This window comes from Pristis pectinata, chromosome 6 (assembly GCF_009764475.1).
Source record: "Pristis pectinata isolate sPriPec2 chromosome 6, sPriPec2.1.pri, whole genome shotgun sequence".
NCBI lineage: Eukaryota > Metazoa > Chordata > Chondrichthyes > Rhinopristiformes > Pristidae > Pristis > Pristis pectinata.
The window spans coordinates 7,531,451-7,558,962 of record NC_067410.1 but is presented as its reverse complement, the minus strand read 5'-3'; the positions used below and the strand labels follow the sequence as shown (position 1 = coordinate 7,558,962).

The 27,512-nt window shown below is 40.8% G+C and overlaps 1 protein-coding gene across 2 annotated transcripts in view; it reads left to right on the top strand.

Annotated features, from left to right (window-relative positions):
- prkar2aa (protein kinase, cAMP-dependent, regulatory, type II, alpha A) overlaps positions 1-27,512 on the top strand; it is a 267,193-nt gene that overhangs the window by 203,119 nt on the left and 36,562 nt on the right. For both annotated transcript variants that reach the window (XM_052017160.1, XM_052017158.1), the window contains one exon: positions 12,696-12,802. In XM_052017160.1, the coding sequence (XP_051873120.1) occupies positions 12,696-12,802 (107 nt within the window). The remainder of the gene's footprint in view (positions 1-12,695; positions 12,803-27,512) is intronic.

The window sequence follows — 27,512 nt, the reverse complement described above, 5'->3', positions numbered from 1 at the left end:
CAGTGTCACTTTTGTTGTATTGGATTTACTACTTGGAGGTTCACCAGGATGTTGTTTGGGATGGAGAATTTCAGCTAGGAGGCCACTGTATAGGCTGGGTTTGTTTTCCTTGGAATGAGGAGGCTAAGGGGGGAACCAGACTGAGATACGCAAACTTGTGAGTGGCAGAGATGGGGTAGATAGTGAGAAACTTTCCCCCTTAGCAAAGTTGTTTAAGGTAAAGGGTGGGAAATTCAGGATTTAGAAATACTTTTTTCATCCAAAGGTGTTTGAGTTCTTCAATGTGCTGTCTGAGTGATTGGTGGTAGCAGATACTCTCACATTAAAGAAGTATTTCAGATGAGCACTTGAAATGCCATGGCATAGAAGGTTACTGGCCAAGTGCTTGAAAATGGGAAATCTTTGGGCAACATGGATACAGTAGGCTGCAGGGCCTGTTTCTGTGCCATCTGTTTGACTCTCTGAATGTGAGAGGACTGTGAAGTTGCTGATGTTGTACTTGCATTTAAATGAGGTGGAACATCGCAAAATGAAAGCAGAAATAGGCTAAAAGGTGCCTTGAACCTCTTTCATTTAGTAAGGTCATAGCTGATTTTGTATCTCAAGCTCCTAAATTCACTTAGTAGCCAAAAGCCTATTGATCTTGGCTTTGAAAATTCTCAACAAATGAGTATCCATTTCCTCTGGTAGAGAATTACTAAAATTGATAACCTGCATAAAATCAATTCCTTTCATCTCAGACTAAAATGGCCAACTCTATTTGTTTATTCATATTTGCTATTGTCAGACTTTCAGCCAATCCTCTATCCATGTTTGTATATTACCCCAATTCCATGAGCCTTTATGAAACAATTTTTATGTACTACCTTATCAAATACCTTTTGATATTTTGATTATAGGCATTTGATTATTGCTCTAATGTACCCAATGTTGCATCTTCACACAAATTCTTAATTAGATTCATCCTTTAATAAAATCCTGTTGACTCTGCCTAATCATATTCTGATTTTCTCTACACATTGTTACCATGTGCTTAATAATGGATTCCAACATCTTGCCAGCAGCCACCATCAGGCTAACTAGTCTCTGGTTCCCTATTTTCTCTCTCCCTCTCTCCTTTCTTGAACAAGTAGTCCTTTCTTTCTTTTTAGTTCTTTAATTTCTCAAGTACATATAACTAAAAAAAAGCTACTGTAAGGTTCTCTCTGACATTGGGTTCACTATTTCTGTTGTATTTCTGCAATGACCAGTGAACTGTGGACATTTTTTTTTTAATCTTGTTGAAAAATAATGAAATCTTTCCCATAGAGGAAAATAAAAAAACCCTCTAAAAACTTATATTGGTGCAGTTATTATAGATTTTATACGAAAGCATTTTCTAGATTTGACAACTTCAGCCCAGTCTAATTCACCTACCACCAAAGCAGGTCTATGGCAGACACCATCTCCCTAGCCCTAAACACATCTCTGGAACATCTGGACAGTAAGGACACCTACGTTAGACTGTTGTTTATTGACTACAGCTCCGCCTTCAATACTATAATTCCAAGCAAACTCATCTCTGAACTCCTAGTCCTGGTCCTCAACACCTCCCTTTGCAACTGGATTCTGGACCTCCTGACCAACAGACAGCAATCAGTAAAAATAGGCAGCAACACCTCCATCACGATTATCCTCCATACTGGTTCCCCACAAGACTTCATCCTCAGCTCCCTACTCTACTCCCCATACATGTGACTGTGTGGCCAGATTCTGCTCTAACGCCATCTACAAGTTTGCAGATGATGCCACTGTAGTGAGACATACCTCAAATAATGATGAGTACAAGAAGGAGATAGAGAGCCTAGTGACATGGTGTCACGACAACAACCTTTACCTCAATGTCCACAAAACAAAAGAGTGGTCATTGACTTCAGGAAAGGCGGTGGTGGACATGCTCTTGTTTACATCAATGGTGCTGAGGTCAAGAGGGTTGAGAGCTTCAAGTTCCTAGGAGTGAACATTGCCAATAGCCTGTCCTGGTCCAGCCATGTTGACGCCATGGCCAAGAAAGCTTGCCAGCACCTCTACTTCTTCAGGAGGCTAAGGAAATTTGGCATGTCCCCTTTAGACCCTCACCAATTTTTTATCAATGCACCATAGAAAGGATTCTATGTGGATGCACCACAGCTTGGTATGGCAACTGCTCTGTCTGTGACCGCAAGAAACTGCAGAGAGTTGTGGACACAGCTCAGCACATCTTGGAAAGCAGCCTCCCCTCCACAGATTCCGTCTACACTTCTCGCTGCCTTGGTAAAGTACCTAGTTTAATCAAAGACCACACCCATCCTGGACATTCCCTCTCCTCGTCCCCCTCCTCCCGCCAGCTTTGGGCAGAAGATACAAAAGCCTGAAAGCACGCACCACCAGCCTCAAGGACAGCTTCTATCCACCTGTTACAAGACTACTGAATGGATCCCTAGTATGATAGGATGGACTCTTGACCTCACAATCTACCTTGGTATGACCTTGCACCTTATTGCTACCTGCACTGCACTCTCTCTGTAATGTAGTACTTTATTCTGTATTCTGTTATTGTTTTCCTTGTACTACCTCAATGCACTGTTGTAATGAATTGATCTGTATGAATGGTATGCATGACGAGTTTTTCACTGTTCCTCAGTACAATAATAAACCAATTTGCCAATTTAGATTTATGGCAGGTACTAAATTCGGGCAGATGTTGCAGTTAGTCAATATTTAAAATAGCTGCAGCAAAATAAAAGGACACATTAATAAAAATGTCAGAGGGACAAAATACATGTCTTTTTTTTAAAGAAAAGGCAAACCAAGCAACATTTTTTTGAAGGCTAGAAATGAAATGTTGGGACATTACAGTAATGTATCCTCAAACCTTTCTCAAACCACATTCAAAATCCTATGCGTCCTTCTTGTCATCCATATATTGGAGTAGACAGAGTGCATAAAGCTTTTGTAATTATGGCACCAGAACTATCATGTTATACCTATCAGGAAAGGATACATAGACTGCATCTTTTTGTTGGAGAAATAGTGACCTTCATCCAAGTCTTCAGACTTGACAAGAGTATAGGCACATTTCCACTTGATTTCTAATCGAGTAGGGAACTCAGAATAAAACATTGTAAATGTTGTGAATGTTGAACTTATTACTGCAGAGAGTTTTTGATTAAGCTATTAAAGATATATTTAAGGGGAAAGTAGAAAAGCATAAGATGATCTCAGCACCAGCCTATATTCTATCACTGCATAGTGCAATTGTATACCAAAGCTCTGATCAATCTTAGTTTAATTATTGAAGTAGAAACTTCCTTTCAATCCCTCTGGTTGAAGATGACTTGTTTTTACATCAGTTGTTTGAGGTTGCTGAAGAGTCCCTTGAGGGAAATGCAGATTCTGCAGTAGGTGCTGCTTGATGGCGGGGTGAGTTGTTTGAAATGTTGTGAGCTTCTTCCACATTTCCATATGGTCTCTGTGAGCTCCCGTCACATACTCAAACCTCTGCAGAATGCTTCTGCTCCATTTTGAGAGGTCATGGGTCAGGGATTGCCATGAATCTGTAAGGATATTATATTTCTTTAAGGAGACTTTGAGAACATTCTTAGTGTTTTCACCATGGTAGTGTACCGTTTAGCGTAATGCTTTATAGCGCCAGCGACCTGGGTTCAATTCTGGCCACTATTTGTAAGGAGTTTGTATGTTCTCCCTGAGTCTGCGTGGGTTTCCTCTGGCTGCTTCGGTTTCCTCCCACATTCCAAAGATGTACAGGTTAGGAAATTGTGGGCATGCTATGTTGGCGCCGGAAGCGTGGCGACACTTGCGGGCTGTCCCCAGAACACTCTACGCAAAAAGATGCATTTTACTGTGTGTTTTGATTGTACATGTGACTAATAAAGATATCTTTTCTTGCTGTGACAGAGTTCAAAGTAGAGTCCTTGTTTCTGGGGTCTGGTGTGAGGCAAGTGGATAGTGTGGTCTGTCCACTGGAGGTGGTTGTGTTCATGAGAGCCCTGATGCTTGGGATCTTGGCCTGGGGGAGGATATTTATATTGGTTTGCCTATCCTGCCTTTTGATTTGGAGAAATTTGTAGAGGTAGCTTTGGTACTTCTCCAGTGGTTTGAGATTCCTCCTGTAGGTTGTCCATATTTCAGAAACACTGGGGGCAGGGATGCTATGTAGACCATGTTGGTGCTGGATTTGTTGTCTTGGAACACTGTTTTTCCTCAATTGACCAAAGACTATGCTCACACATTAGAGGTACTTGTGAATTTGTAATCCATATCTACCTTGGCTGCGAGGTGTTGTCTGCATACAGTCACTGAAATAAGAACATAAGAGAATGGGAATGAGAGTAGGCCACTTGGCCCCTTGAGCCTGCTCCACCATTTTTATGATCATGATGGATCTGCCTTGGGCCTCATCATCTCTTCTGTACCAGTTGCCCTTAGCCCTCAATTTTCTGATCATTCAAAAATGTATATACTACTTTCACAACAATGATTGAGCCTCCACAACCCTCCAGGGTAGAGAATTCCAAAGAGTCATCACCCTCTGTGAAGCAAAGATTGGCGTGATCATTATTCTATGTTAAACAGCTTCCCTTTCAGCTGGTAGCTCAACTTTGCAGCAGGAATCTTATTGAAAGTGAAGGGCCGTATTACATTGTGGAAAATACAAGATTGGTGTGATGAAAACAGCCTTGTTTTACCTCAGTCTACATTTGGATTGGGTCTTGATTAGTATATCATCATGTAAGGATGAGTAGAGAGAGGAGCACAGAGTGTGGTGTGGGTGATAGAGTAATGTTGATAGGTTTATGAGGGCAGCTAAATTTGCAAAGATTTTTTATAATCGCTTTCATTCAACAGTCTAAAGCTTCTATGAAGTTTAAGGCCAGGTACTGTGGTTGTTGACATCTGCATTTTTATGGATTTGTCAAGTGGTGAAGACTATGTCCAATGTGCCTCTTGATGGGTGCAATCTGGATGAGCTTCTTGGCTACTGGGGGGAGGTGGTTGAGGAGGATCTTTGCAATGATGTTACCTTTGGCAGGGGGCAAGGAGATCCCTATGTTTGTCTACTTTTTGAAGATGGCTATAATTGCAACATCTTAGAGAATTATTCTCCTGTACCACCCCCACCCACCCACCCACCCAACAACCTCTTCCAGATGCTGTCTTGGATACCTTTATTTGCTCCATAAACTTTGTTTTCAACTATTTCATGTCCTTTGGCTGCAATGTGGAAGTTCTGAGGTTGCATCAGATAGCATGCTGTGTGGGATGAATTCAATGACTCTAATGTTGTCTTCAAGAGTCTTCGCTAAGGGGGTCTTGGGGCTCCTTCCAGCAGGTGTTGACTGCCATCAGTGCTTGAAAATTCTTTCGTATTCTTGGCCATTGCAGAATGGAACTTGAGGTGTTTGATTATCTTGAAGAATTCTCGCAGATCATAGATTAGCTCATTGCTAGATTTCCTGTGCTCTCTTCACCCACTATCTTATTTTTGATTAATATATTTTTTATTGGACATTTAGCCATCAAGTCCCTGGACATCTTTTTGCTTTGAGAGAGGTTTTTTTTGAGTCCAAGCACCTTGCATTTACATTGATCAGTTTCTGGATCTCCTGGTTGATCTCAAACCAATCTCAGAATTTTCTCAATGAGAAATTCAAGAAAACCTGACAATCTTAGCATAATACTTGAAATGGAATAGCTGCAGGAAATGCCTTAAAAGAAAGCAGCTGCACGTCTCTTGATCTAAGTGAAGATAGTACTGCAGTATGCTTTATTAATATCCTCCACTGAAGGCTTCTTTTGGATAATGCAAATGATTGCAAATATTTGGTAGGTTTTATGATGGATTAATAGACATAAGGAATTTAGTTAACTGTGTTCCAACATCATAGTAATTCTGCTGACTTTATGTGGGTGCTAATGCAACCTGACATTTGCTACAGGCAGAAAGCATTTCTTTACGGAAACTGTCCCCTTTGATTTGATTAGCTGAAATGCAAAGAATGCAACTTGTTTATTTTAGTGCAGATCCATTTAAAAAAAATCAACTTTCTTAAACACTTTCAGGTCTGTCACTAATTTGCTATTTTCACTGTGTAAAATTGTATTAAAGTTAAATAAGGAACCTGTTCATAATCAGAAAATCTGCATATTTTGACATAAATGCACGTGACACATTTGTGCATATGAGGTGGTAAATTTTTGGGCTGTTGGTTACGCATACCAGGGACATCTTTAAAATTGTTTTTGTTGATTTTGTGTTCTGATTCTTTAGTGGACGGTTCAAAATAGAATTTGAGCAGTTGTTTAAAATGTGGAAATTTCTGAAAGTACGGTTTTTGAAATTCCATTTAAAGTTTGTTTCCATGTCTGGACAAAGCACAAAACCTCTGAAGACTTGCATGTGTAGTCAGAGAAACTTGAGTGTAAGTGCCAGGAAACTGACATTTGCTTCTCCTGAGAATGTACTAATATGGTTGATTAATTTGCTTCAACAGTTCTACTTGAAAAAATTATCCAGTTGAAGTCTAACCTTCTGAGTCAGGCTAATGTTGAAGTGAAAACAAGGTGCTTAAAGACACAAATGATATTTGATAAATGTCATCATGTTATTGTAAATTATGTGAATTTGTGATGTTTGTCTTTTGTTAAAACCTTGGGCAATTAAAATGAATTACTGGGAGAAAAGCAGCAGGTGCCAAAAAGTTTCTTGATTTATGTTCACTCCTTTTGGAACTTTATGATGATTTGGGATTGTGGTTTTCGTTTTATTGCACCTTTGTTTAGAACGCCCAAAAATATCTCAAAATATGGTACAGATTAGGGAATTTAGCTAATTTGCTCACATCAAGTCTCCAAAATAGCAATGTGATAATAACCAAATCATCTACCTTTTTAGTGATCTTGGTTTAGGCATGAATGTTATCCAGGGGTTCGGGTAATTCCCCTGCTCATCTGATGGTGTAATGGGAGGTCAAGTTGTCTTGATTTAATTGTTTATCTGAAGGATTGATTTAATCCTTTTGTGGTGTATCTTGCCAAGATTCTGCTTTCCTTGCTTTTGATTTAGTTAAGAGTCATAGAGCACTTTAGCACAGAAGCAGGCCATTCAGCCCACCTAGTCCATACTGACCTGGTTTTCTGCCTAGTCCCATCTAATTGCAACCAGACCATAGCCCTCCATACCTCTCTCATTCATGTACCTATCCAAACTTCTCTTAAATGTTATTATTGAACCCGCATCTACCACTTCCACTGGCAGCTTATTCCACACACGCCGCCCTCTGAGTGAAGTAGTTCCCCCTCAGATTTCCCTTAAATATTTCACCTTTCACCCTAAATCTATGACCTCTACTTCTAGTCTCACCCAACCTGGGGGGAAAAAGCCTGCATGCATTCACCCCATCCTTACCCCTCATAATTTTGTATACTTCTCCTCTCATTTCTCCTGCGCTCCAGGGAATAAAGTCCTAACCTATTCAACCTATCACTGTAACTCAGGTCCTCAAGTCCCGGCAACATCCACTTAAATTTTCTCTGCACTCTTTCAAGCTTATTGATATGTTTCCTGTAGGTAGGTGACTAGAACTGCACACAATTCTCTAAATTTGGCCTCACCAACATCTTGCACAACTTCAACATAACATTCCAGCTCCTGTACTCAATGCCCTGATTTATGAAGGCCAATGTGCCAAAAGCTCTCTTTACGACCCTATCTACCTGCGATGCCACTTTCAAGGAATTATGGATCTGTATTCCCAGGTCCCTTTGTTCTACCACACACCTCAGTACCCTACCATTCACTGTGTAAGTCTTGCCCTGGTTTGTCCTCCCAAAGTGCATCACCTCACACTTGTCTGCATTATCCCATTTTCCTACCTGGTCCAGATCACTTTGCAAGCTTTATTAGCATTCCTCGCTGTCCACTGTGCCCCTCATCTTGGTGTCATCTGCAAATTTGCTGATCCAGTTTACCACATTATCATTTAAATCATTAATATAGATGATAAACAACAACGGACCCAGCACCGATCCCTGCGGCACACCACTAGTCACAGGCCTCCAATCCGAGAGAACCATCTACTACCACTCTCTGGCTTCTCCTGCTAAGCCAATGTTGAATCCAGTTGACAACTTCATCCTGAATGCCAAGCTACTTAACCTTCTGGAGCAGCCTCCCATGCGGGACTTTGACAAAGGCCTTGCTAAAGTCCATGTAGACAATGTCCACTGCCTTCCTGGTAACCTCCTCAAAACTCTATGAGATTGGTTAGACATGACCTGCCACGCACAAAGCCATGTTGACTATCCCTCATCAGGCCCTGTCTATCCAAATACTTGTATATCCTGTCCCTCAGAATACCTTCCAATAATTTACCCATGACTGGCCTATAATTTCCCAGCTTATTCTTAGAATGTTTCTTAAACAACGGAACAACATTAGCGATCCTCCAGTCCTCCGGCATCTCACCCATGGCTAAGGACGTTTTAAATATGTCTGCCAGGGCCCCTGTAATTTCTGCACTAGCTACCCACGAGGTCTGAGGGGACACCTCGTCAGGCCCTGGGGATTAATCCACCCTAATTTGCCTCAAGACAGCAAACACCTCCTTTTCCATAGTCCGGATACGGTCCATGACCTCCCTACTCTTTTTCTTCTGTCCTTTTGACTCTGTCCCCCAAGTAAACAGAGATGCAAAAAATCCATTTAAAGTCTCTCCCCGCATCTCTTTTGGCTCCATGCATAGATGATTACGCTGATCTCTTGCTATCCTTTTGCTCTTAATGTACTGTAGCTATAGAAACCTTTTGGATTCTCTTTCACCTTGTCTGTCAGAGCAACCTCATGTCCTCTCTTTGCTCTCCTGATTTCTGTTTTAAGTGTTCTCTTGCATTTCATTTACTTCTCAAGCGCCTCATTTGATCCTAACTGCCTATATCTGATATGCACCTCCTTTCTCGTTTCTTTACGAGGACCTTGATAACCAAGGTTTCCTAAACCTGTTAGCCTTGCCTTTTATCCTAATAGAAACATACAGATTCTGTTATCTCAATATTTCACTCTTGAAGGCCTCCCACTTACCAAGCATCTCTTTGCTGGAAAACAATCCCAATCCATGCCTGCCAGATCCCTTCTGATACCATCAAAATTGGCCTTCCTCCAGTTTAGAATCTTAAACCTAGGACCAGTCCTATCCTTTCCCATAATTATCTTGAAACTCATGGAATTATGATCACTCTATCCAAAGTGTTCCCCTACACTCACTTCTGTCACCTACCCTATCTCATTCTCTAAGAGGTGACCCAGTATTGCATTGTCTCTAGTTGGGACCTCGACATACTAAGGAAACTTTCCTGAACACAGTTGACAAACTTGATCCCATCCAGACCTTTTACAGTGTGGGAGTTCCAGTCAGTATGTGGAACGTTAAAATATCCTTCTATCACAACTCTATATTTCCTGCAACTGTCTATCACTCTACAAATTTGTTCCTCTAAATCCCACTGACTATTGGGAGGTCTGTAATATCGTCCCATTAACGTGGTCCCCTTTTTATTCTGCAGTTCCACCCAAATTGCCTTGGTAGTCGAGCCCTCCAGTATGTCCTCTCTGAGCACTGCCGTGACATTTTCCCTGATGAGTAATGCCACTCGTCCCCCTTCAATACCTCCCCCTCTATCGTGTCTAAAACAACAGAACCCCGGAACATTGAACTGCCAGTCCTGCCCCTCCTGCAACCAAGTCTCACTAATGGCTCTAACGTCATAACTCCACGTACGGATCCACGTTCTCATAAGTTCATCTGCCTGACCTACAATACTCCTTGCATTGAAATAGACGCAACTCAGAACATTAGTCCACCACACTCAACCTTTCGGTTTCCATCTTTGCTTGTAGTCTTAACATCTACTTTCCCCTCAGGCTCTCCACTTGTTGTCCTGCCGCTCTGGTTCCCACCTCTCTGCAACTCTAGTTTAAACCTCCCCGAGCACCACTAGTAAACCATCCCATAAGGGTATTGGTCCCCCTCCAGTTAAGGTGCGAACCTTCCCATTTGTACAGATCCCACCAGCCCTGGAAGAGAGCCTAATGATCTAAAAGTCTGAAGCCTCCCTCCTGCACCATCTGCTTAGCTACGTGTTAAACTGCACTATCTTCCTATTTCTTGCCTCACTAGCATGTGCATGGGTAGCAATCCTGAGATCACCACCCTGGAGGTCCTGTCTTTCAACTTAGCAGCTAACTTCCTGAATTCACTTTGCAGGACCTCATCACTTTTCCTGCCAATGTCATTGGTACCAACGTGTACCATGATTGCTGGCTGCTCCCCCTCCCCCTTAAGAATGCTATGGACGCGATCTGAGACATCTCTGACCCTGGCACCTGGGAGGCAACATACCATTCGTTCGTTCATTTTTATTTGCCGCTACTTAACTTTTTACTGATCAACAAACTAGCATGAAGTTACTGAGACTATGTGATTCAGCTATGTGCATGATTGCAAGTGTTATTGTTGGATTAAAGTGGGTGAACATATGTATTAATTGAATAATCACAATGTCTGGTGGGTAAGATTTTGTCATGGATTTTAAAGGAGTTGTATAAATGTTTGAAGGTAAAACAGAGTTGCAGGACTATTAGGAAAGGCCCTGGGAACAGGACTGAAAGGATTTGTCTACAAAGAGCTGGTGAATGGATTGGATGCCTGTGATTTGAATGTATATTCAAGTTTCAGTTGCGCTTATGCCAACTTCTTTAGATTATTATTTAGCATTTGTATTTTGTTGGCAAAGCCATCGTTAATTGCCCCTATCTGATTGCCTTCAACTGAGATGCATGCGAGGGCAGCTGAAAGTCAACCGGATTACTCTGGTTTTGTGGGTGAATTGCAGAATAGCTGTAGTGTGAGAGTACACCATTCGACCATTGAAGTATCTACTGGCTCTGTTTAAGAGTCATCCAGCTAGAATTGAATCTGGCTCCACCACTACACTTGGCAGTACTTCTACATCCTAACTACAATAAAACTCAGATAGTCCACTATCCTATTTAGAAATCTTTATGGCTCGACATTTGGCTCACAAGAGCCACATTCACAAACTCACTTTAAACTCACTGGGGCCCTGTTTGCCTGCTCCCTTTAAACTCACAGGGACCCCATTCCTGCACTCCCTTTTAAGCTCACAGGGACCCTGAGTCCTGATGGTCTTGACCTGAAATGTCGACTGTTTATTTCCCTCCGTAGATGCTGCCTAACCTGCTGAGTTCCTCCAGCATTTTGTGTGTTGCTCCAGATTCTAGCATCTGCAGAATCTCTTGTATCCCTGTTCCTGTCCTCCCGTTATGCTTACAGGGACCCTGTTCTCACGTTCCTTTTATGCTCACAGGGATCCTGTTCCTGCATTCCTATTAAAAGTACTGTAGCTCCATTCCAAAAGCTCCTTTTAAACTCACCAGGTTAGTATTCCCACATTCCTTTTAAATGCACCGGTTCCCTGTTCCTGCACACTTTTTAAACTTACTGGGTTTTGTTTTCTGTGCTCCCTTTAAACTTGTCTGCTTCACTAGAAAATTTATTATACCTCTGTGTAACATCTAAAAATAGATGAATTAAACATAATTGATGTCTTAACAGGAGTAATGTCCAATAGTCAGGGACACCTGCCAATCTGGCACCAAATAAAATGTTGGCAATCCACTGCCATTATTTTAGCAGGAACAGATATATGAAATCCTTGATGCAATGTTTGAGAGGAAAGTTGAACCTTCAGAGCACGTCATTGACCAAGATTATTGGAGGTTTGTTGTATTCGCAGTGGATTGGAAAAGCAGTTTCCTTTAATGATATTAGCATAGAACACCACAGCACAGTACAGGCCCTTTGGCCGACAATGTTGTGCCAACATTTTATCCTGCTCTAAGATCTATCTAACCTTTCCATCCCACATAGCCTCCTATTTTTCTATCATCCATGTGCCTATCTAAGAGTCTCTTAAATGTCCCTAACGTATCTGCCCCCACAACCTCTGCCGGCAGTACGTTCCACGCATCCACCACTCTCTGTGTAAAAAAAAACTTACCCTGACGTGCCCCTTATACCTTCCTCCAATCACCTTAAAATTATGTCCCCTCATGTTAGCTATTGTCTCCCTGGGAAAAAGTCTCTGACTGTCCACTCGATCTATGTCTCTTATCATCTTGTACACCTCTATCAAGTCACCTCTCATCCTCCTCCTCTCCAAAGAGAAAAGCCCAAGCTTGCTTAACCTATCCTCATAAGACATGTTCTCCAAACCAGTCAACATCCTGGTAAATCTCCTCTGCACCCATTCTAAAGCTTCCACATCCTTTCTATGATGAGGAGACTAGATATGATTTCATTACCGTGCAGTAGCAAGATAGTCACCATTGTTGATACCAGAATTATATAAAAATCCCAATCTATTCCAGTGAAATTTCACCTTGCTTCACCAGGCTCCTGAATTGCTAAAGAGAAATCTCACATTCATGGTTCATGAAATATGTCCATTATGGTTTATTTTTGATTACAGTCATAAGGGAGGAGATAAAATTGGGGTACTTCAACATTGAGAGAAAGGGAGTATAAAACATTAAAAAAATATATATATCAATTGATGACTTGCCATTATTTTAACAGGAACAGATATACGAAATCCTTGATGCAATGTTTGAGAGGAAAGTTGAACCTTCAGAGCACGTCATTGATCAAGATGATGATGGAGACAATTTCTATGTAATTGAACGGTAAGGAATTTTGCAGTGTGACAGGGTTTCTGTTTGAGATTTAATATTTTATATTGTAAATTAAGATCTCTTGTGAGCCATGTTGGGTGGCATTTACTGGAATGTAAAGTTGAAGATTACTATACATATAAAACTATGCACTCATTAATGTAAATTATGTTTGGAGAAGATTATTTTCCACATTGGAGTTTAGTTTTATGGTTAGCTTTGAGTTCCAACCTCTGACATGATTTTTAACATTTATATCCAATAAAATGGAATTTGACCCTTTTATTGTCTTTGCCTCTTAAAAATAAGTGTTTCCTCTTTATCTGTCCTTGTGCATTTTGAAGTAAATAACAAACTGCTGGAGGAACTCAGTGGGTCAGGCAGCATCTGTGGAGGGAAAGGGATAGTCTACATTTCAGGTCGAGACCCAGCATCAGGACAGTCTGTTGCAGTGTCTTGACCTGAAATGCTGACTATCCTTTTGTCTCCACAGATGCGGCTTGACCCGCTGAGTTCTTCTAGCAGTTTGATTTTTGTTCCATCTGCAGTCTCTTGTGCATTCTGAATGTTTAAGAAATGAAGTACAAAATAACATTTTATTACAGTAATTGGATGTTTACTTCAAACAAGGTTTTAATTTTTGGGTGGCTGTCTTTTCTACCTACGTTTAGGAGTCGGTCTGAATCTATCCAGGTTAGGGGTAAAACTGAACAATGCTCATAGAACAATACAACCCAGAATGCCTTCAAAGTTTTCTTCAGACTGAGCAAACGCAAAAATGAGTCAGTACAATACAAACTTTACAAACTTTACAATTTGGAAGATGAGGGCAGTGCGTGCATGGGAGCACCATTACCTGTGATTTACCCTCCAAGTTAGATACTGTTCTGACACAGAAAAACATTTCCATTCTTTTGCTGTTGTTGCTGGGTCCAATTCTTGGAACTCCCTCCCTTGTAATATTGTGGGAGCAACTTCAGAAGGAGGATTGCAGTGGTTCAAGAAGGCAGCTTACTGCCACTTTCTAAAGGTATTAGTTTATTATTGTCACTTGTACATTGAAAAGGTTGTCTTGCATACCGTTCGTACAGATCAATTCATTACACAGTGCACTGTGGGTACTACAGGGTAAAAGCAATAACAGAATACAGTAAAGTGTCTCACAGCTACAGGGAAGTGCATCGCAGGTAGACAATAAGATGCAAGGTCATAAGGTAGATTGAGGTCAAAAGTCCATCTCATCATATAAGGGAACCGTTCAATAGTCTTATCACCGTGGGATAGAAGCTGTCCTTGAGCCTGGTGGTATGTGCCCTCAGACTCCTATATCTTCTGCATGTTGGGAGAGGGGAGAAGAGAGAATGACCCAGGTGGGTGGAGTCTTTGATTATGCTAGCTGCTTCACCAAGGCATTGAGAGCTATAGACAGAGGCCAAGGAGGGGAGACTGGTTTCCGTGATGTGCTGGGCAATGTCCACAACTCTCTGCAGTTTCTTGCGGTCCTGGGCAGAGCAGTTGTCATACCAAGCCATGATGCATCCAGATAGGATGCTTTCTATGGTGTATTGATAAAAGGGGACATGCCAAATTTCTTTAGCCTCCTGAGGAAGCAGAGGTGCTGGTGAGCTTTCTTGCCCATGGCATCTACGTGGTTGGACTAGGACAGGCTATCGGTAATGTTCACTCCAAGGAACTTGAAGCTCTCAATCCTCTCGACCTCAGCACCATTGATGTAGACAAGTGGATGTACACTGCCCCCTTTCCTGAAGTCGATGACCAGCTCCTTTGTTTTGCTGACATTGAGGAAAAGGTTGTCATGACACCATGTCACTAAGCTCTCTATCTCCTTCCTGTACTCTGACTCATCATTATTTGAGATACAGCCTACTACGCTGGTATCATCTGTAAACTTGTAGATGGAGTTACATGCAGTCATGAGTATATAGGGAGGAGAGTAGAGGGCTGAGGACGCAGCCTTGTGGGACACCAGTGTTGAGAATAATCATGCTGGAGGTGTTGCTGCCTGTCCTCTCTGATTGTGGTTTGTTGGTCAGGAAGTCAGGGATCTAGTTGCAGAGGGAGGTATTGAGTCCCAGGTCTCGGAGTTTGATGATGTTTGCTTGGAATCGTAGTATTGAAGGCGGAGCTGTAAGGCATTTAAGGATTTGCAGTACATACTGGAGATTTCACTATGCCTGCATCCCATGAATGAATATAAAAATAATTCTTCAAGCTTTAAAGTGTGACAGTCTGTTACATATTTAGTAGAGGGAGCACTTTGCAGTACCACTTCTAGAGTGCCTTTGTCTGCATGAGTTGTGAAGTTACATTACAGCCTCTTTTGTTGCAGTAATCCATCACTGTAGTTCACAACCAATCATAGAATGGACAGTTTTTCTTCAAAATCTGCAAAGTATTTTGCCTCATTTTGAAACAAATGAAAGTTGAGCATTTTCATAATGCATTTGCCAAATAAGGTAGTTGAGAGCTGCCTCCTCCAGTTACTTTTGTAGTCACACCATGATATTCTTTGCAGCTTTTCATCCTCCTGTGGCAGAATGCAATTCCTTCATCCCAAAAAGATTTATTCCACCCCTTTATACCTCCATATTTGTTTCCCTGCCAGCTCAAGTTGATTGTGTTATATCTCACTACTCCCTCTTACTTATATCAATAATCTTCTATATCAGTCCTTGGTTGATAAATTTCCCTTTAAGATTCTCTTAAATCACTTTTATATTTTTGCTTTTTATAATTTAAATGAATAACATTTGATGGGGAAACATTATAGGCCTGAAAGAAATGCTTTGGTGGAAGAGACATTTAAATGTTAAGTTGTAATAATATTCAGATAATTACTTCAACCTGATACTTTATTTATATTGCAGGTGAAAAGAGAATTTGTGTGTATAGGTAAAATGAGTTGTGCAACTAATATAAAATTTTCTTTTGCAATTCAGTGCCATAAAAATAAACTACAGTGCATTTATTGCTTTCCTTTACTGCCAATATTTTATCTAGTGTTGTTTACTTAGCATAATATGAAATTTGCTGTCACTTGCTGCTGCCTTACACTAAATGTGATGTTCAGTCATTTTGAGGTAAACATTTTGTTCTGAATAAAATACATGATAGTTAATTTAAGATCTGCATCATGCAGATTGAAATGAATAATATTGTTTTAGGCAATTGATTTTGTTTTTGACAAATGAGCATGATTTTTTTATGGCAATCCTGCCTGCTATGTGGCCAAGAACACATCAATTAAAATTGTGCCTTTCATGCAAAATGAGTGAATATTGCTCATTAGAAATCACAGCAAACCAATTGCACCAGCATATAGAGAGCACAGCTTGCATTTTTCAGAACTGCTTCTTGTACATTCTGTCACAATAATGCTAGTGCAAGCAAATGGGACAGGCATCTTGCAAATACTAAGAATCCATCAATGAAGAACTCACCAGGATGATCAGATTGGCCTATTTTTATTTTGGCTAATGTTGGTTGGATACCTGGAGAATGCTGTTTTCAAATATGACTGTGAATAAAAGCATTTGGAGATAGAATTACTATGCATGCAATCCATAAAAAAGACCAAGCAATGCAGTAAGCCAATGTGAAGTACATTTCAGCACATTTAATTCATCCTTTGTAGTGTAGAGCTATTTCAAGAAATGATTGTAAATTTACAGTTTTTCCCTCAAATTGCCCTCGTGAGGTATTTTTCCTAATGAGCAGAAGCAGTGATGGACAGTGCCCTCCTGTGTTTTATATTGCAGCTAAAGTGCTTTCCTCCCCTGGAGGACATTTGGCTTTGGTGTGGCTCATGCATTCCCCAGTAAAATGGTTAAAGTGCCAATAGAAACAGAGCGTCTTAATATTAGAAAAAATTGAATGGACTGCAGAAAAGAGAATACTAAGGCTGGCCAATTTATTGATCTTTAAAGTAACAAAAAGGTTTGGAAGGATAGATGAAGGGAAGATATTTTTACTTGCAGGGGAGATGAGAATCAGGGATCATAAATGGCCACAAATAATTTGAGGAAGGATTTTGTGCCATTCAGTGCCATCTTCAATAAAGTAGACTGCTTGATTGGCACCCAATCAACTACCCTAAACAATGATTCCCTCAATCAACTGCATTGATTCCTGTAGTTACTTGCCCGGGCTTCTCCAACAGAGCCTTCCAAACCCACAGATAACTGCAGGAATCAATGCAGTTGATTGAGGGAATCAATGTTTAGGATAGTTTGGGTGCCAATCAAGCAGTCTGCATTATCAAAGATGGCACTGAGCTGCACACAATCCTTCCTCAAATTATTTGTGGCAATCTGTATCCCTGATTTTCATTCCCCTGCCAGTGAAAATATCTTCCAAAGACAGCTAGCAATTTGGAGCACCACCACCTTCAGGTCTGCTTCTGAATGGCATGTCATTCCAAACTGAAGATACTGGTCCTACTTTGTCACTCGGTCTAAATCCTGGAACTCCCTACCCAAAAGCGCTGTAGGATCTTCCTCAGAAGGACTTAAGTGGTTCAATAAGGTGGCTCACCACCACCTTCTTGAGGGCAATTAGGGATGTGCCCATATCCCATAAATTAATAAAAATGGATCTTTCAACCTCAGTTGAGCTGAAATAACATGGTTGCATTTAAGGAGGTGTTAGTATAGTACGAAAAGGAAAAAGTGGAAAGTTAAGCCTAAATATGAATAGGTTTAAGGTGAGAGGGGAAAAATTTAATTGGAACTTGAGGGGCAGCTTTTTTTTTAACACAAAGGGTGGTATCTATGTGGAATGAGCTGCCAGAGGAAGTGGTCGAGATGGCTACAATAACAACTTTCAAAAGACAATTGGGCAGACACATGGATTGGAAAGGTTTAGGAGGTTTTGGGCCAAACGCTGGCAAATGAGACTAGCTTGGATGGGGCATCTTGGTCGGCATGGACCAGTTGGGCTGAAGGGCCTGTTTCCATGCTGTATGACTTTATGAGCCAAATTCTATTTTGGAGCATAAATGTTACCAGTGACAAGTTGGGCCACTGACCTGATTTTTTTCATGTTATATGAAACATGAACCTTTACTGTAGCTTTAGTACAGCCAATGAGAGGAAGCTTACTATGCTTAAATGGAGATGTATTCTTGGAATCTTATAAATGCGTAGAATGTATTGTCAGAATAGTTTGTTTAATTCCTTACTGAACTATTTAATCATATCTGTAACTTCTGTTGGTACTGTAGTTCATTGAGTTAATGGCTTTCATTGAGTTAATGGCTTTGTCCATTTGCAAATAAGTGGAAGAAAATGGCTGTGCTACCTTTGACAGGGAAGACCTGAGGGAAGGCTAAAGTATTCTGCTGATGAATTGAAAATCATACGACAAGTCTGTTTTATTGAAGAAGATTTGAATGTATTGGTGAAGGCCATTAAGGCCAAGTGATATTTAAAATGTTGAAAAGAATGAATAGTATAGATGCAAACCAGTTAAGTGTGATACTACATGATGTCTTGATGAAACTGAGAGAAAATCAATAGAAGGTAATGATGAAAAGTAACTGTTGTCCCATTGGGAATTGAATATATTGCCCGTTCTGTTGGAATGCTGTGTTGACTGAGATCTTCAGGTTGATGTCAAGTTATGATTAGAATTAATGGCTTTAAGAATTAATTTTGGAAGTGATAATAAAATGCAATGGAATAAATGTATCCAAGCTGCTGAGGCCTTGAATGTGTGAAGCCAATGGAGTTGATTGATAGTCATGTTGAAAGGCATAGTTAGATAATAGAGCAATCTGATGTTTCTATTAAAACACAAAAAAAAGTCATTTAGTGTCTCTAAAATTTACAAGCCAGTAATCTTATCTTGTGAATAATTAACTTGAGTTAATGTTGGTCTGTCATCTAAAGTTTTTCGCCAGGTCATTTTAATGAGTCATTGGTTTCTGCTTTGTAATGTTATTTTTGTGATTGGTATAATCAATAGCATGCTTCAGTATGATTCAGTAGTGATAGACTTTCTCACTGCAGCTCTCCAATGTGACTTCAATCTTAACTTATGAAATGTTTCAGAGGGCTTTGTTGCCTCCTAAAGGTCTTCTAATATTGAGCAGATTTCGCATAGCTTCTTAAGAAGATAGCCTTTCATAGAATATTATCCCTGTTTCTCTCTCCACAAATGCTGCCTGACCTGCTGAGTAAGCCTAGCATTTTCTGTTTTTATGATGTAGAACTGTCTCCTGTGGGAGTATGAGTCCCCTGGTACAATTAAGCCCATCTGGCACCCAATAATTTTTGTACTTGTCAACCCCACACTGACAATAAAGTGTAGCTAAGGCTTTTGATTTCATACTTTTGCATAGTTGTCAATTTACTTTCCTATAGAACTTTTATTCTAGGCTTATAATATAAACAAAAACAAGTGTTTATTCTAAAGAAGGCTGTCAAAATATCTCTCAGGGCGGGGAGGCAGCAAAGCAATGACATTCGATACAGACAGAAGATAGAAAATTGCTTTGAGTAACTAAGAAATAACAGGCTTATAGCATGAGATTGTTGCAGTCAACCTGAATAAAGATGATTGGGCAATTTTCTTTTCAAGTTCAGTGACCACACTGCAGAAGTAGCTATGATTGATTTTTAAGAAAATAACTTAAATGTAATTGTTTTCCACCTACATCATTTTTCTGGGGAAATTGCCTTACTCTCATTGGGAGAAGTTACTATAGTTCCTCTTTTCTCTTTTTCTTTAAGTAGGCTTTTTTTTACAAGTATATTGACTTAGTTTCCAGTAGTGTGAATTAAATGCTTCACCCTGCTTCCAACTCATTGGCCGATGCAATGCAGTCAATAAGTACTCAAAGTAAAAACAGAAAATGCAGGAAATACTCAGAGTAGGCCTGTTTCCAGCATACTGTATTTTGTTTTTTAAACACTCAATGTTTAAAATGAGGCTATTTAAGTTATTCAATTTAAAATGTTGTTATTTTATACTACAATATTAGGTTTCAATTATCATTGACCTTGTTACTGTTTTGCGTACATGTGACATTATAGACTTGATGTTTTCTATATAATGTCTAAGAATCAATTTTTGTGTCATCTGCAAACTTACTAATCAGATCACCTACGTTTTCATCAGGTCCCAGCATTGATCCTTGTGGAACACCACTAGTCATAGACCTCTAGTCGGAGAAACACGCCTCCACCACTGCCCCCTATCTTCCATAACCAAGCCAATTTTGTATCCAACTCATCATGGATTCCGTGTGACTTGATCTTCTGGACCAGTCTCCCATGAGGGACCTTGTCAAATGCTTTACTAAAGTCCATGTACACAACATCTACTGCCATACCTTCATCAATCATCTTTGTCACTTCCTCAAAAAAAACTCAATCAAATCCTGCCCCCACTGCCCCCCACCACCACAAAGCCATGCTCACTTTCCCTGATAAATCCATGCTTTTACAATATGTGTAAATCTTCATTATTTTCCCTGCCAACTGATATGAGGCTCACAGGCCTATAATTTCCTGGATTATCCCTGATGTCTTTCTCAAAGAACAACATTGGCTATTAATTGCATTTGGAAAACCATGGCCTAATTAGGGACTTTCGGTACGCCTTTGTGCGAGGGGCAAGTTGTATTTTACTAACTTGATTGAATTTTTTGAGGAGGTGATGAAGGTAGAGCTGTAGATGTGTCTGTGTGGATTTTAGTAAGGCGTTTGACAAGGTCTCTCATGGTAGGGTCATCCAGAAGATTAAGCTAAATGGAATCCATGGTGACTTGGCCATTTGGATTCAGAATTCACTTGCCCATAGAAGACAGGGTAGTAATTGATGGGACTTATTCTGTTTGGAGGTCCATGACTAGTGGTTTTCTGCAGGAATCTGTACTGGGACCTCTGCTGTTTGTGATGTATATAAATGACTGGATGAAAATGTAGGTGGGTGGGTTGGTAAGTTTGCATAGATTGCTGGTATTGTGTATAGTGTAGAAGATTGCCAAAAGATATAGCGGGATATAGATCAGTTACAGATATGGGCGGAGAAATAGTAGATGGTGTTTAATCCAGCCAAATGTGAAGTGTTGCACTTTGGGAAATCAAATGTAAAGTCGGTGTTTATGGCAAGACCCTTAACAGTGTTGATATATAGAGGGGTCTTGGGGTCCAAGTCCATAGCTCCCTGAAAGTGGCTGCACAGATTGATAGGGTGGTAAAGAAGGCGTATAGCATGCTTGCCTTTATTAGTTGAAGCACTGAGTTCAAGAGTCAGGAAGTTATGTTGCAGCTTTATAAAAATCTGGTTAGGCCACATCTGGAGTATTGCATTCAGTTCTGGTTGCCCCGTTATTGGTATTGGTTTATTATTGTCACTTGTATCGAAGTACAGTGAAAAACTTGTCTTGCATCCCATTTGTACAGATCAATTCATTACTCAGTGCATTGAGGTAGTACAGAGTGCATTGAGGTAGTACAGGGTAAAAACAGAATACAGAGTAAAGTGTCACAGCTACAGGGAAGTGCATTGCAGGTAGACAATAAGGTGCAACAAGGTAGATTGTGAAGTCGAGTCCATATCATTGTATAAGGGAACCGTTCAATAGTCTTATCACCGTGGGATAGAAGCTGTCCTTGAGCCTGCTGGTATGTGCCTTCAGACTCCTGTATCTTTTGCCTGATGGGAGAGGAGAGAAGAGAGAATGACCTGTGTGGGTGGGGTCTTTGATTATGCTGGCTGCTTCACCAAAACAGCGAGAGGTATAGACACAGTCCATGGAGGGGAGGCTGGTTTCCGTGATGTGCTGGGCTGTGTCCACAACTCTCTGCAGTTTCTTGCGGTCCTGAGCAGAGCAGTTGCCCTACCAAGCCGTGATGCATCCAGATAGGATGCTTTCTATGATGCATTGATAAAAGTTGGTGAGTTTATTGGTGAACATGCTAAATTTCTTTAGCCTTCTGAGGAAGTAGAAGGACTGGTGAGCTTTCTTGGCTGTGGCATCAATGTGGTTGGACCAGGACAGGCTATTGGTGGTGATCACTTCTAGGAACTTGAAGCTCTCAACCTCCTTGACCTCAGCACCATTGATGTAGACAGGTGGACATACACCACCCCCTGTCCTGTGTGAAAGTTGGCCCGCACTGTAATGTCAGACAACAGCAGAACCAAGGAGCGTACAAAAAATTCTTTATTGTTTAATGCTAGCGGGAGTGGGGGTACATGGAGGAGCAAACAGTCAGTGCTGATCTTCCCTGCACATGGCCCGACTCAAGGAATGCAGGGTGCTAACAAACTTAAATACATTGTTCTCCGGTGGGTATCCACCTACTGCACAGGCATACCCATATTTGGGTATGCTTGACCAGCTCACGCTACCATTGGTCAAGCCGAGGCTGCTGTGTGCAGCCAGACAGGTTAACACATCTTTCACAGTTAGTCACACCCCTATTTCCTTGTGGCCTTGAGGCCCCACAGCTCAGCAACTTTTTATCACGCCAAGCAGACTACACGAGCAGGTGGCTCAAGCTATTTACAGTGGCTATATAACCAGTAGAGAGAGAGAGTAACCCTTTGTTCACCAGAGCTCCCTTCCCATTATCTTCTACACCTGAAGTCAATGACCAGCTCTTTTGTTTTGCTGATATTGAGGGAAAGGTTGTTGTCATGACACCATGTCACTAAGCTCTGTATCTCCTGCCTGTACTCTGACTCATCATTATTTGAGATATGGTGTACTATGGTGGCATCATCTGCAAACTTGTAGATGGAGTCAGAGCAGAATCTCGCCGTGGAGTCATGAGTATATAGGGAGTAGAGTAGAGGGCTGAGGACGCAGCCTTGTAGGAAGGATGTGGAGGCTTTGGAGAGGGTACAGAAGAGGTTTACCAGGATGTTGCCTGGATTCGAGGAGCGGTTAGACAAACTTGAGTTGTTTTCTCTGGAGCAGTGGAGGCTGAGCGGAGACCTGATAGAAGTTTATAAGATTATGAGAGGCACAGGTAGACAGCAGGGATCTTTTTCCCAGGGTCGTAATGTCTAATGCTAGAGGGCATGTATTTAAGGTGAGGGGGGTAAGTTCAAAGGAGATATGTGGGGCAAGCCTTGTTTACAAAGAGTGGTGGGTGCCTGGAATGCGCTACAGGGGTGGTGGTGGAGGAAAATATGTTAGAGATGTTTAAGAGGCTCTTAGATAGGCACATGGTGTGTGCAGAGAATGGAGGGATATGGATATTGTCTAAGTAGAAGGGATTAGTTTCGTTGGGCATTTAATTAGTTCAGCGCAACATTGTGGGCCAAAGGGCCTGTTGCTGTACTGTTCTATGTTCTATTCTCCAGTCTTCTGGGACCTTGCCCATGGTTAGAGAGGATACAAAGATCTCTGTCAAGGCCCCAGCAATCTCCTCCTTTGCCTCCCTCAGTACATATTTTTTTTCACATTTTTACTCTTGCTTGGAAAGTTCGGTCCTGATGCAGGGTTTTGACCCAAAACCTCAACAATTGCTCCCCCCCCCCACACAGTTACTGCTCGACCCACTGTTCTTCCAGCAGATTGTTTATTGCTCCAGATTCCAGCATCTGCAGTCCCTTGTGTCTCCAGAATAGCACAGCACTTGCTTTTCATTAAAAAAAATGTTTTTTCTGTTTTCCTATTTTTCCTACCAAGAGCATAACTTCCCATCTTCTCACATTGTACTTTATTTGCTATCTTCTTTCACACTTGATTAATCTATCTATGTGTCTTTGTAGGCTCATTTTGCCATCCAGCATTGTATTTTCAGAAACTTGAATATATTACAGCCTGCCTGAACCTTCATCTGTGGCTGTGGGCTATAGTGAGTGGGTGTGCTTAATTTCAATGTGATGCCTGTGGTAAACTTGGGCCATTTAAGCTACACATTCCAATTTAGCTTATTATGTTTGCATCTTCTGCAGTGCCTAAAGGCTTGTCATTGTTCTCTGCCTGCTTAGTACCTTCTCATTTCTTATCATCCTCCATTTCTTCATTAAGATTTTACTTTCCTGATCTTGGAAATGGAACAAGGAGATTATTTATAAAGTTGTGCAACTAGCCACTAAATTTAAGTTAGGCAACAAGTTGTACCTAATACAATGGTATCTTTGTGAGCCTGTGGTCTTTATGCATTGGAAGGACAAAGTCCTTTGCTAGCCATAGTTTTGTTTTGATAAGTAGTCCCAGAACCCTTTGGACCATCTAGTCCGTGCCAGCTTGGATTTTTGCCTAGTTCCATCTACCTGCACCTAAACCATAGCCCTCCATACCTCTCTCATCCATGCACCTATCCAAACTTCTTTTAAATGTTACAATTGAACCCACATCCACCACTTCTGCTGGCAGCTCGTTCCACACTCTCACCACCCTCTGTGAAGTAGTTCCCCTTCAGATTCCCTTTAAATATTTCACCTTCCACCCTAAATCTATGACCTCTAGTTATAATCTCACCCAATTTGAGAGGAAAAATGTTTGCATGCATTCACCTTATCCATACCCCTCATAAGTTTGTATGTTTAAATGTTTAAAAAAAACATTCTGAGAAATAATACTAGCAGTGGTAATTATGAGTTTGGATTATATTGTCATTCATGAGTCCTTGCCTGACAGTAAAGTGCCTTGTAGTGAAGGGTGTTGTGCTAATCTTTGCAGCTAGTATCTGAACTGAGATTAGCAGTGAAAAATCAGTGGTAAATTATTGTTGGGGATAATATTTGCATTTTTTTTTGTTCACAGCAATTTCCTCTCTCTTACGCTCTGACTTCCTGCAATGTTTGAATAAAACTCTACACTCTCCTTTTATTTGGCATACTCAGAAGAAAATACATTTACATCTGCCTTAAGCCTTTGCAGTCTTGTGTAACTTCTAATTGACTATTTCAGGCACTAAACTAAGCTTCTATCTTCCATGGAATCTTCAGCTCTTAACAGCTCTGTGTGATTGGAATGTAGCTGGCAATAGTGAAATAGCAATGTGTTTTGCTATTCCATGAGCTCTTAGTGTGAGCCCAAAGTTTGTTTATCTCATAACTTCAAACTGGACAAGGAGATGAAGTTTTGCTGAAGCTTACAAATTTGAAAATGAAATCAAAGTCAAATTTATTGTCATATGCACATGTATGCACAGGTGCATTGAGAAATGTATTTTCAGCAGCATCACAGGCATCTAGCATCAGATACACAATATTCACAAGAAAAACATAAATTGTACAAGAAAGAATACAATTGAAGGGAAGTAGCTGTTCTTGAACCTGGTGGTGTGGGACTTCAGACTTCTGTACCTCCTGCCCGATGGTAGCTGCAAGAAGACGGCATGGCCTGGATGGTGGGGATTGTTGATGATGGATGTTGCTGCCTTGAGGCAGTGCCTCATGTAAATACTACTGATGGTGGGGAGGGATGTGCCTGTGATGTACTTTGCTGTCTCCACTACTCTCTGCAGCTTCTTATGTTCCTGCACATTTGAATTGCTGTACCTAGACCATGATGCAGCCAGCCGGGACACTTTCAACAGTACATTTGTAGAAGTTTGTTTGAGTGTTTGGTGACATGATGAACCTCTTTAACCTTCTAAGAAAGTAAAGACGCTGGTGCACCTTCCTTGTGATTGCATCTATGTGCAGGGCCCAGGACTGGTCACCTGATATGTTTAATGCCCAGGAATTTAAAGCTGCTGACTCTCTCTGCCACTGATCCACCAATGTAGACTGGTGTATGTTTGCCCTTCTTCCCCTTCCTGAAGTCAACAATCAGGTCTTTAGTTTTACTGACGTTGAGTGAGATCTTGTTGTTGCAGCGCCACTCAACCAGGTGTCATATCTCTCTCCTGTACACTGACTCATCACCACCTGTGATTCGTAATTGTGATAAGTAACTAAGTTGGGGAATGGGATTGCTCCGTGAGGCAAGACTTGATGGGCTAAATGGTCTCTTACGTTGTATGGAAAAATAGAATCAAATATTAGAATAATTTGCAATTTATTATGAGAACAACTGAGAAGATGCATTTGTATCTGGGTACATATAAATGTTTTATAAGTAAAATTGTTTACATTTGAAGGATTTCTAGTGAGCTCATTGAGCAGCTCCACTATCTGCTCCTACCTGAAGCAACAACTTGTCTCTGCTGACTTCCAATTGATGATTTTAAATAGCAAGCTCTGTCCCCAGAAGTGTTTTGACAGTTGGCTAAGCTGCACCACCAGGCAGTAGATTTTGAACGTGTGAGATGTTTGGAAGCATTAAAAAAAATACAGAAGGTATTAAAAGTTAATCTTGTTATTTAATAAGAAAACAGACATTATTGAAACGTATTTTTTTAAGATTTATAAAAATAAAAATACAAATAACTTAAGTAGAATTAATCAATTTAAAAGTATATATTAACTGAAACTTGACTATCTTCCTCAGAATTCTTGCTCTCCATTAAATGAAAAGAGTTCCTGAATCTGTGCCAGATATTTAAGGTAGAGTTTCCAGCATAATTGACAGAAATTTGCATGAAGTTGACTCGAATTGCAGCAGAGTTACAATGACAGCAGAGAGGACTGGAGAGGAAGTTTTGGGGTGACCTCATGGAGTTCAGATCCACAATGTGCATCTTTTAGCCCTGATGGGTTCTGTGGCTGGATGTTGGCCTCATTTGAGAGGCTTGGTTTCAAATTAGGCAGGGAAAGTTTCAAAACGAGCCTCAAGAATCCCAATCCCCAAGGGGTGGGGTGGGGAAGTTGCTGTTCAAACTGTCCAAACAAGATAGGTGAGGGGAAGGAATTGAGGAATGGCTAGGGTTGACACAAAACAATCCTGCTCCTCCTGACACATGCTTGGGAAGATTGGGAAACTGGTCTGCTTACTGTTAAGGTTAAATTTGGGGCTGCCAACATCATTGAGATATTTAAATTGTCTTTATGAATCCTGGAAAAGATAAGATATCTTTATTAGTCACATGTACATTGAAATACACAGTGAAATACATCTTTTGCGTAGAGTGTTCTGGAGGCAGCCCACAAGTGTCGCCACACTTCCTGCGCCAACATAGCAGGCCCACAACTTCCTAACTCGTATGTTTGGTTTTGAACGTGGGAGGAAACCGGAGCACCCGGAGGAAACCCACGCAGACACGGGGAGAACGTACAAACTCCTTACAGACAGCGGCGGGAATTGAACCCGGGTAGCTGGCACTGTGAAGCGTTACACTAACCACTACACTACCGTGACTTCCTGTTAGGATTCATATTTAACCATTGGACCCTGAGTAGTTAAGTTGTTTCTGTGTTCTTGGCTTTCCTCCATTGCACCTTCATATTGAATAATCTTTTGCACCGTACACAAGATAATGCATAGCTATGTGTTGGTAAGGCCACTGAAGTCAGATTGTGTGTGTTTAGTTTTGTTAGGTTTGAATGCTTTCATAAACCATGTTAATAGTATTTAGAAATAGTTGATGCTTGCTCTTAAGTCAGGCTCGACCATCTGGACTAATGAAACGGCTTCACCCCACTTCCAATATCGCCTTATTGCCTTTAAATGATTTTTAAATTTGACAGGAGGGTTGTAAATTTTTGCTGTTAACCTAACAACCCTCCCCCACCCAAATCTGTTTCAAATGCACAAAACACACAGACTCTGCTTGCTTTTTTCAGGAAATTATGGGTGTTATATTAATGTGGTATTTTGATTGATTGCAAAATTAACTCTTAATTTTAT